Consider the following 11,594-nt stretch of genomic DNA (forward strand, 5'->3'; position numbering starts at 1 on the left):
TTAATGGGGGGGGGGGAGGGGGCTGTCAAGATATAAGACTGGGTCGTGATGAGGTTTATATTTTCTTGAAAAATCGATACATTTAGATTTAGAAAATTTAAATCAATGTTCCAAATTCCATTTATCAATCTTGTTTAAGCAAACCTCCACTTCTCTTTCAATTGCATGCATATTTTTCCAACATGAAATATTAAAATCATTCGCAAAAAGTGATCCATCAATTGAATCCTTTAAAACCCTTGCTAAGTTGTTGGTTTTAATGCTAAATAAGGTCACGGACACAGTACAGCCTTGTGGGACACCCTGGTCCTGATTATAGTGATGAGACAGGGTAGAACCCACGCGGACGTGAAATTTAAAAGTTTGATGTAAATTTAGGCAAACGACCTCTCAATCCGAACCTGTGTAGATCTTTTAATTTTCCACACAGTGTCATATGTATTTACTAGATTAAAAAAAAGATAGACGCAGCATGTTGTTTATTAATGAGAGCGTTTTTGACAAAGGACTCTGAATGCACTGAGCGATCAACAGTACTTCTGTGTTTCGGAAACCACATTGAACATCTGTTATTAGGTTATTGGTCTCTAAGTAGCAAACGAGTCGATTATTGATCATGCATTCCGTGGTTTTGCAAACACAGCTGCTAAGCGAAATAGCATGAAGCTAAAACAAGAGACTGTTCGGCATATATTTAGTATAGAGCTATTTAGCACGACGCATTATCTCTCCATTTATTTGCCTATATAAGTGCAGAAGAGAATTAGAGTCACTATTTTAGTCAGTTATATGTTGGCTCTGTAATATTTTGATGTTGTAACAAATATTTGGGATCCCATTTGGGATTACGTTAGATCACTTTCTACATGGCATGGTGAAATCATTTTGAAATTACCACTGGGGGACATTTTATTCCCACCATTAATGCTTGGCATGCTACAACTGACAGTCATGACTCTTCATTATTATAGATGAAGCGAACATGAGAGACATGCAAGGCATGTCCCAAACAATAAAAAATGAAACATTAACTTTTTTACAGTTTCATGAAAATTACTTTGTTTCAGCTCATTTCAGCCCTATTTCTCCTACTTCCCATATACCATTATACTAACTGGAAACCCATCCGATGAAGTATATGTACATGTGTGCTTCTGTACTGCAAGTAAACCAGCGCTCAATCTCATGTCTAGCTCTTCGACAGTTGACTCTTTGACAAGACACTTGAATGCAATTATCCTGACATATCTTTAAAATGCACTTTAGAAGTGTAAATGTTCTATGGATAATCAACTTCTTTATTGCAATGGGTGCGACGTTTCGGTGTAGTACGAAAACCGTTATATAGCAAGTGATACATAGTACTAGAGAACAACTTATGTAGGTCTCGCCCCTGTGAGCCCAAATACTTAGTTTCACTGATAATCAGTCTTGCGTTTTACTTGGTATGTTCAACGGAAGGGCGTTTCATGTGTTGTAACTTAATTCTGGATGACGTCATAAAGTTTGTCGACAGTTCTTGTCCCTGCGTCCAGACCAGTGTAGTTGTTAAAGTCCCCGTCAGTGTGTGACAGTTCGGACACAGACGTGTAGATGTCTAGTGGCTGTGGAATGTTGGTGTGAGCTTTATCCTGACTTTCTCCTTCCTTCACAGGCCCATGCATCCATGTCAGCCTACAACACAACGTCCTGGGTAAGTCTTCTGTGCTATTTCGTTCCCCCGTTTGCACAATCGATTCTGTACGTATGTAACACCAACCTGATTTTGTACTGAACTCATTATCAACCAGCATGTCAATAATATTACCTTCACTGATTAGTAATACTCAAACGCTTCAGATGTCAGTAAGAAATCATTCACATAAACGCCAAGTCCATTCCACCCTATTGCCAGAAACGTAACACTCACTTGTCTATTAATGGGATTGAGTTTAAAAGATGGTTTATGAAAATATATTTTAGTCTATCGAAGGTGACTGCATCATATGCAATTTACATAGTTACCTTCCTGTCCTGAGCAGGTACAGAAGTACCCCACCAGCCAGCAACAGTGTCAGGACAACTCCAACAACCACACCAATGACAAGGCTGATGCTGTCCAGGACGAGTGGGTCGTGGGTCTTTAGTTCTGACACTAACATGTGAGAAAACGATATCGGAAACAGCAAACTAAAGATGGATTTTAGCAGCCACCAACAGAAGAACCAGGTTAATGTACATCCAAACAAGACAGTACACCATACATTCAAAATAGACAATAGCTACAGTCCGTTACTGGGAACATGATGAAGTTCATAAATGTCAGATGTATGTTTAATCCAGGTTCATACTATGCTCGAGGATCGTCCTCCCTCTAGACATACACTTAATACTGGGGCAGGTTTTGTTTACCAAATATTATGTTTTAAAACAACAATAATCGATGGAAAAGTGGTCATTTCATGCACTACTTCGTAATACCATTTTTCACTTCTTTTCCACATTTTTAGAGTATCTTACCCTGTGTGCAGTCTGCTCCATCCCTTCCTGTCTTACAACCCTCAACACACTCCCCTGCCACGTGGTGACACCTAGAGTTGTCACCCTTGCACTGTCTGCTTGAACATGCCTCAGAACAGTCCGATCCATAGCTGCCAAAGTCGCAAACTGAACAAAAAGTATGATGAAGTCAGATATGAATTCAACAGTATACAAAACACACGTTTGTAACGCTGAAATATATCTTTCACGTGATGAAAATGATTTTTACATTGTTTTCCTCTTAAAAGATGTGTTGGGCATATTCACCGACAATACTGAGTGTGTTGGGTTTTATGCAATTATTCCCAAATTTAGGGCATATTCCAAAAACTAGGCTACCCCACTGCCCTCAACAGAGAATACGTTGAATACCGAGTTTGATATCAAAATTCAAATATAGTAATTCATCTTGTGGATGGTTTTTCATGTTTCTGTTATGCCCATCTAAACTGCCTAAGGAACAGAATGGTTTCAATATTTTCAAACCCTACAAACAGTCTATTCCCCTCCATCCTGACTTACAGCCACCCACACACATACCCGTTACATGGTTACAGGCAGAGGTTTGGTCTCTGCAGTTTCCTTGGGAGCACTCGGTGCCATAGCTGCTGGACTGGCATGCTGAATGCATCACCAGTCGGTCATTTCAAGTCACAGAAGTTATCCAAATTTATGATATCACACACTGACATACAAATCTTAAATTGTCGGCATCCACATGATAGTGAAACAGCGAAAATGAGAAACATACAATTCCTTCAACAACATACCTGTGTCACACGTTTCTGTCTGCCAACCAGGTAAACACACCCTACTTGGGCAGATGCCAGTCACGTGGTCACACGTCTCCCCGACACAGTGGCAGGAGTTGCTGCAGTTGGTGCCGAACGTACCGGGATCACAGGCTGAAACATTAAACGGAAATACCAGCATATACACCTACACATTATAAACACCTACAGACATATATAAATTATTATCAACAAACTACCAGTGTCACACGTTTCTGTCTGCCAACCAGGTGTACAGACTCCACTTGGACAGACGCCAGTGACGTGATCACACGTCTCCCCGACACAGTGGCAGGAGTTGCTGCAGTTGGTGCCGAACGTACCGGGATCACAGGCTGAAACATTAAACGGAAATACCATTATATATGTACATAACATAAACTCAGCCCCAAACATCTCATCATATCAGGGGTTTTAAATAAACTTTATGTGTTGCTGGATTGTTGAAGATTGGTGTTGGGTGCACTCTCCAACTCTGTAGTTTGTACTGCTTGTGTTGTAATGTCAAGAACTACTTCATTTCAAGTTCTCCAGAACCTCCATTTTTCTATATAGGGACCAATGACACCAATGCAAAGAAATACATAACTTGATTATATACATTCACTGATCTTTATTTTCTGTCAAGTCCAGGTCCTCCGGCCCACATAAATGTGGCCAAGGAAAGGTATTTTGGAAATGAGTTTATCAGCAGTACTTTACACGCAATTATGAAGTTTGGACATTCACGACACTATGCCATTGCTATTGTCTTATTCTAAATGTTTAATGATTACTTATATCGGATGAGTGGAACGTTGGTATCAAACTCGTACTTGGATTAGCATGTGAACGGACAGTGAAAACAATCAGAATATGTTGAAACCAAAATCTCTATATGCGGAGCATATCAGTACAAAATAAATTTCATTCAGGCTCGCTGACTTGGTTGACACATACCATCGGTTCCCAATTGCACAGATCGATGCTCATGTTGCTGATGACTGGGTTGTCTGGTCCAGACTCGATTATGATTACAGATCGTCGCCATGTAGCTGGAATATTGCTGACTGCGGTGTAATATCACAGTATACCACAGTATACCACAGTATAGCTTGATGGTATTTAACATTTTTTAACCCAAGTTTAAATTACATTTAGGAAGTATTTGGTCGTCTTTCATTGTTTCTTTGATTGTCCATGCCTTGGGCTCACTTACAGCTCATGAAATCAATACAATTTGAAAATCAGTGCTTCATTTAACTTCCATTGTGACTTACATCGCAGGAATGCAACATCAACCTATCTTTTGGATTAACATATGTAAGGACAGTGAACGCATGAAATATATGAAATAAATATATGGCATATCAGTTCAAAAAGAATTCACTTGAAGTTATACATCAGTTACATACCAGTGTCCCATCAATACCAAATCCCCATTCTATATCATACATTATTTCCAACTCACTAATCCTTAATCCTTATAAGTTTGTTTACAGCATGCTTTCTATAAAGGGTTCTAATGTCATCGAACTCAAACATTATACATAATCAAGACCTCATTATACATAATTTAGACCACGTTTGTGTATAACAAGCGACACCGACAGATTCGTAAACACTACACGACCGAAAGAAAATGATGATTGCTTTTCACCCAAATACGTCACAACACTGCTTCAGATATCTGTCTTGAGAGGTACCAATTAGCCTCAATCAGTTTTCCGTTCATCTTGTGAAAGTATCAACACAAATGATTGTACACGTTGAGTCAACTCCTAATCAAAAATACAAAACGTCGATTGAACATCTACGAGAAACAAACAGTCCGTTACATCTTAAAAACCGTAACTATATACGGCAATAGGTAGAATCTCAAGGAGAAATATTTGGCAGTTTCTGGCAGGTTGTTTCGTAGGAAGCAGGGATGAACAAACACGCAGTAAAAACCTCCACTTCGATATCGACATATATTTCGGAACTAGCCATTGTCATTTAACATATTATTAACTTCAGACAGCCTTTTCTGAGGCATGTCTGACATTCGTTGTACACATCTAGAGGCTGTTTTAAGTTGTTATTAATAAAACCTTGCCATAACTATTCATACGTCTGATGTGCCTATTGCCGTGAACGCAGGCAGCATCTACGCTTTTCAGGAACAACTGGACCGAAGCTACTTATATACACTTCATCAACCTCTCACCTATATAACATGTTTGTGTTTGCCAGCCTGGTAAACACACGCCACTTGGACAGACGCCGGTTACGTAGTTGCACACATCACCTTCACAGAAGCAGTAGTTGTCACAGTCAGCACCGAAAGTACCAGGACCACACACTGAGATGGAAATACAACATGCTATAAACGTCATCGGCATTGTTGAAAAAAGTTAAAACAAGGGAAAGTAGTTCATTCATTATGCTTTCAGAAATACAAGTATTTGCCTTAATGAACATCTTCAGTAAACGTTACGTCGATGTCGACGTCGGTACCATGACGATTACATTGTTCAGAAATCTGTGAATCATTCACACTGATGGTTTAGATATTGCTTTGCGATAGTTATGCAGAAAATGTCTTAAAATGACAGAAGTTGCCAGTACGATATCTTGCTTAATACCGTGAACCTCCACTTCACAGAAATCCATGATAGGTACGTTCACATTGTCGTTGTTGACAGTGGTGGTGTACAGGACCAGGTAGCGTCCTTTACCAGAACACGTGACGCTCAAAACATCAGGAATGTCGGTCCCATTGATGTTCCCTGTCACGTTGTAGCAGTTGACTCCATCAGTTGGGGAGGCGGCAGTGTCAGCTATGTAGATCTGGATTCCATTCCGACGATATTGATCTATTACAAAACTATAACCAGGATGTATTCAACAAATTATTTATGATCATTCCATGTATCAAATATACGGGGCCTATAACTGATCAGCCGTCACCATTCACCAGAGTGAGGTGAGAGTCATAGTCACATCGGCAACATTTCCGCCATATCATAACTAAAACTGGTCACATAATCATAACACATGAAGATTAGTTGTCAATGCTGTCAACAATTAGACTATCACAGATGCAGATTTCTGACTAGTATGTAACTTTTAAATCTGTCTCTAATGACATACTTTCATCGGTAGAATCGGTCTCGGTGGATTTCAACGATGCGTTAAACGTCTACCACCTGTAACAACTCAGGCTTGTGTCCCATCCAAAAGTGTCAGGTTGTGATGTAAGTACAATACATTTCAAGGCAAAGACACACTCATTCCTTATATTCATCAAGTATATGTCTATAGACATACTCTGAAACCCATATAGTTAGAATTTGTGTGGGGAAGTAATGCGACCTAATTGGTACAATTTCTAATGCCCAACATGTTATCATTGTACTGTTACAGATAAGCTGAATTACTTTACTCACAGTCAGTTCTGAAGTAGATGATGACGTCATGTACCAGTGTGTGCTGTTCCAGATCCACCCTCCACCAAGCAGATGTTATATTGGGATCAGTATAAGCAGCAGAATGAAAACAGCTTCCATCATAAAGGTTTCCTCTCGTGTCTCCATCCACGGCTCTTGATGATGCCATATAGACACTACTGGCTGATGTAGTCCTGTGGAACGCTACATTTTCTGTGACGTATGAAAGGAGCAGTTTGAATGCAGCTTAGACAACATTGTATGCCGGTATTTTGGGGGTGTAAAGAGGAGCCCTAACGTCATTGACAATAATTTCTACATGTATAATGTGGCCTAACGAGGAAGTTGCCTGCATGTCCTGACATATGTTCACACAATGCAATGCTTACGTTGTTGACAAGTGGGACCGGACCATCCCCTGGAACAAATTGTAGGCTGACAACAGGAAGTAGCGTCACAAGAGACCTGTGGACAGTGGCACTGGTAGCTGCAATTGTAGCCGTATGCACCCGGTGGGCACGTGCCTATAAAAGATTATGTATGTGAATGATCTGCATTAAACAACAGACAGTGACACTGGTAACTGCGCCATTTAGCCGTATCCACCTGCTGGGTATCTGCCTCTAACAAATTTTATATGTGACTGATCTGCATTAGTAACAAACAGTGACACTGGCACCTGCACCTGTGGCCGTATCTACCTGCTTCGCAGCTGCTTGAAACAGCAGTGATTTCTAACTAATTTTTATCGTCAAACCTGACCGTTGTATGTTTTCAAGCATGAGCATCTGTACTTCCTCTGCTTGAGTTCTGTGGAGGCTGACATGACATTGTCTTTTATCCACTGCCATTTGTATTTTTCATTTATGTCCCTAAGATCTCTTTAGCGCATCTACCCTTGTCACTTCGTTTTCAATATATGCGGAGAGAACAATCGTCTTATACCCCGTTTATACGGCCACATTTGCTCACGTATGTATCGTTTGCATATATGCAAATTATACTAACGTGTGTAAATGTGGTCGTATAGACGCAATTACTCATGTGCAAAATTTGCAACAAGGAGCACATTTGCACCTAGCAGGGGGTAGGTGCAAATTCATTTACTAAGGGTAAGCAAAAGCAATTTTTTTGCTACCCTAAGCAAACATGCCGTATAGAAGCACAGTAACTTTACTGACGGTAAGCAAATATTCCCGGGTAATTTCATAATACCTATTTTTAGAGTTCTCCCGCCAAATCTGATTGCACCTGATTGGCTTTTCGAATATCACTTGATGTTTTGTCGTCACACAGTCAAGACGTGTTACGATGGCAAGTAAACAGAAAAACAATGATGGAAAAAAACGGGGAAATTCCTGGAATGACGAAGAAACAAAATGTTTGCTGGAAATATGGGAGGAAAATAGTATTGAAGAACAACTAGAAAATCCAAAAGCCAATAACGGGTCTGTTTATAAAACAGTTTCCACCGAAATGTTTTACAGAGGATTCCATCGTACATCTGATCAGTGTAAAGTGCGCATTCACACGTTAAAGAGAACCTACAGACAATGCAAAACAAACATGAAGAAAAGCGGGAAGGGAAGAAAGATGTGTAAGTTTTATGAAGAGATGGACAGAATTTGGGGAACCAGACCGGCCTCGTCACCCGTAAAAGTGATAGAAACTATGCGTAAGACGATTGCGAATGACGAAGTGAATGACCTTGGCGTAGATGATAGTGACTCAAATGTACCTGCGACAGAATACATTGGAGACATGGTGACTGTTGATGATGAAGATATCGAAGCACAGCAAGGATGTGAAGAGGAATCTTCAACGGAGACAGACACAATGAGTATGCCAAGCATATCAAATGCCGAAAACGCACCGGATGCAAAGCGAAAGGAATCGAGTAGCGAAGAGACAGAGAAAACTAAAAAAGAAAAGAAAAGAGTCAGAAAATCCAAATTTGAACTAGCTATCTCCACTGTCATGGACAAATTCAGTTCTGAGAACGAGAAATGTGAAAAGAAAATGTTGGATATTGAAAGGAGTAAAATTGACCTGGAAAAACAGAGACTTGACCAAGAAAGAGCAAAGATGGAGTCTGAGGAGAGACAGGGACGGGAAGAGAGAGAGCACCAGTTTAATATGATGAAAATGATAATGGGGGCTGTGCGAGGGCCTGATGGACCGCCGTGTTTTCCTAGCACTTATGGACAACGATATGGTCATCGTGAAGATTCATTCAGAGGTCAAGGGTCTTTAGCATCCTACAATGCAGGGCCTGACGTGTCCCGTGGAACACCCTCATGCATACTTGGATGATACTTTGTTCATGATGTGTTTGCAAACTATAAAGGATTTTATTTCTTTGAAGAAATAGTAGATTTGTTTTCAGGTTTTAAAACATTCATTTTCACAAGAGTGTGAGGTTAAACTGATTATATCTGCGATTTTTGTTACACAACTGATTGTTATTCAGTGTTTCGTTTCTTTTCTAAATCATAATGTAAACAGAAAGAGTGGAAATGTTTGGGTTTTTATATTAAAATAAAGAAACAGACGAAAGGTTGCTTTTTTCATATTGAATAAGAATAATTAAACATAAGAGATGTAATCACAGGGATCCATGAAAAGCCAGCTGATATGCGAAATGAACATGGAGCATTATGATAAAAGGTAATGTCTAAATGTGTTCATATTTGCAAACATGAACGTTTTATGGAAACAAAATACAGATTTTACAGTCTGTCTAGGGTCTGTTTACTGTGAAAGCCTGTGCAATGTCGTCTCGGAGAGCCCTGGCGCAACAGGATAACTCCTGTCCTGCATCTTGCATATCCTGTCCACCATCTTCATACTCCTCCTGATCTACACTCCACTCTTCCCTGAACACCTCCCTGAAACTCTCACATATGTTGTGGAGGACGACACAGCAGCCTATCACAGTGCACGCAAGACCCACATCCACATCTAGTCTCTTTTGTAAGCATCTCCACCGTCCCTTTAAACGACCAAAGGCATTCTCAATTGTCATTCTGGCCCTGCTTAGGCGATAGTTGAATGTGGTCTGGGAAGATGTGAGGTTGTCCCTGCCAAGATAAGGTTTCAAAAGCCAAGTCTTTAATGGGTTGCCCCGTCTCCAAGAAGAACTACAGGCATCTGTGAGTCTCCAACCTTCTTCCTCCAGTTTGGAAATAGGTCACCGCTATCACCAAGCATGTACAGTTCTGAATTTGCTAGGACACGGGCATCATGTACCCTACCTGGCCACCCAGTGTTTACATCTGTAAAGACATAGTTGTGATCACACACACCCTGTAGTATTATAGAGTAAAACCCTTTTCTACTGAGGTAATCGCCATGGGAGTTTTGGGCAGCTATAATCGGTATATGACAGCCATCAACAGCAACTGCACAATTTGGAAAGTTCCATCTTTCCTCAAAGCCTTTAATTACATCCTTAAGGGCATTTTCCTCAGGGAACCTCACAAATTCATCCAGAAGTACCTTCATGATAGCTGTACAGACTTGATGGACACATACGCATACAGTTGCCTTCCCGACACCAAAAAGATTGGCCACTGTCCTGTACTCGCAGCTGGAAGCAAGCCAGTATATTGCAATTGCAACTTTCTTTTGAACACTTAATGGTTCGTCAACTGTATTACGTTGAGGTGACAATTCATCCCGGAGTCTCTCGCAAACAAAAGTGAATGTTTCCTCTTTCATCCTGAAGTTTTCTTGCCAATCCAAGTCATTAAATTCCCGTAAAACAGTATCTTCAAACCATCTACTGTGTCTTGCTCTCCTCCGCATTTCTCTGAAGTTTGATGTTCCCAGTAAAACACCCAAACTAAAGAAATATGGAAATTTTCTACATCGACTCAGTCTTCTCAGTCTGACCCAGTCAATGATAACTGTTGGAATAACAAATCCCCTGAATTTTGCTACCAGTTAACGTATGGATTAAAAAGAAGCATGAACGCAACGCAAATTTATATTTGCATATGTGAGTAAATATACTCACATGAGCAAATTTGCTTATATGTAAATGTTTGCCGTATAAACGGGCTATTAAATTGCGGATCAAGTGCCGTTTAATAACATTATGTATAAAGTAATGTGTTAGGGTTCTTAATTCAGATAACCTCTGGCCAAATGCGATATGAATTTCAATGTAGGTAATCTTCAACCGTCAGCGGCTGAAGGCAATGAAAGCTCAATCATTCTCCTCCTGAATGCATTCATTGTGCACATAGTGGCCACTTCTGTTTAGGAAGGTTGGAGTAAACATGTCCAAGGATACAGACATAGATACGTAGCAGTAACCGTAGTGCAATTTCAGTTTTATTTGTCACTTAAGGGGGAAACAACAACCATTTGGTATCTGGAGACCTGCACGAAGATCAAGATGTGACTTGAGAACCCTGCAGCATTATGCTGTCAAGTGGAACACAAAGGTGTACATGAATAACCACTGATATTCACATGGTCACATATGATACCTCAAACATGCAAACTCTCATTGTGTCATACAAAAAGTGAGACTGATCTAATTGGCATATACTTATCAAATTGTCAATATAAGAGACAATGTAATGGTTGACAGCTTGTTCATATGCCAGTGAGCCAGTCACATCAGTTTTAGTGTTAATATTTCACCTTTCAAGAACCATTCCTTGTAAATTTGTCAGCACCTACCTGCTACACCGCCCAGCACACAGACACACACCCACAGCAACACCCCGAGTCTGTGGTCCGCCATTTTGACGAATGAACAGGTACACGGAAAGTAGACAGTTTATACGAAGAAATAATAGTGACAATAACGTTCTGACAGTGATAACATTATTTTCTGATCAATACGGAGATGTTTTATTTG

General features: G+C 40.1%; 1 protein-coding gene across 1 annotated transcript; it reads right to left on the minus strand.

The window, feature by feature from the left end:
- Window positions 1-1,481: 1,481 nt before the first annotated feature.
- Window positions 1,482-11,477, minus strand: LOC137291054 (multiple epidermal growth factor-like domains protein 10). Its single transcript, XM_067822333.1, has 10 exons — window positions 11,414-11,477; window positions 7,111-7,245; window positions 6,722-6,934; window positions 5,918-6,148; window positions 5,500-5,634; window positions 3,512-3,646; window positions 3,291-3,425; window positions 2,500-2,646; window positions 2,005-2,134; window positions 1,482-1,674 (listed from the first exon to the last, which is right to left on the minus strand). Exons 1-10 carry the CDS (start codon window positions 11,475-11,477, stop codon window positions 1,482-1,484), a joined length of 1,518 nt encoding a protein of 505 aa, XP_067678434.1.
- Window positions 11,478-11,594: the final 117 nt, after the last annotated feature.

This window comes from Haliotis asinina, chromosome 7 (assembly GCF_037392515.1).
Source record: "Haliotis asinina isolate JCU_RB_2024 chromosome 7, JCU_Hal_asi_v2, whole genome shotgun sequence".
Classification (NCBI taxonomy): Eukaryota; Metazoa; Mollusca; class Gastropoda; order Lepetellida; family Haliotidae; genus Haliotis; species Haliotis asinina.

Bases quoted from the DNA above. Each gene is read 5' to 3' on its own strand.
- LOC137291054 (XM_067822333.1), bottom strand. From the start codon at position 11,477: ATGGCGGACCACAGACTCGGGGTGTTGCTGTGGGTGTGTGTCTGTGTG. The intron at 3,647-5,499 runs GTGAGAGGTTGA...TTAATGTTTCAG, and splicing joins AACACAAACATGTTATATAG to CCTGTGATCCCGGTACGTTC. The intron at 1,675-2,004 runs GTAACTATGTAA...GTTGTGTTGTAG, and splicing joins TACCTGCTCAGGACAGGAAG to GCTGACATGGATGCATGGGC.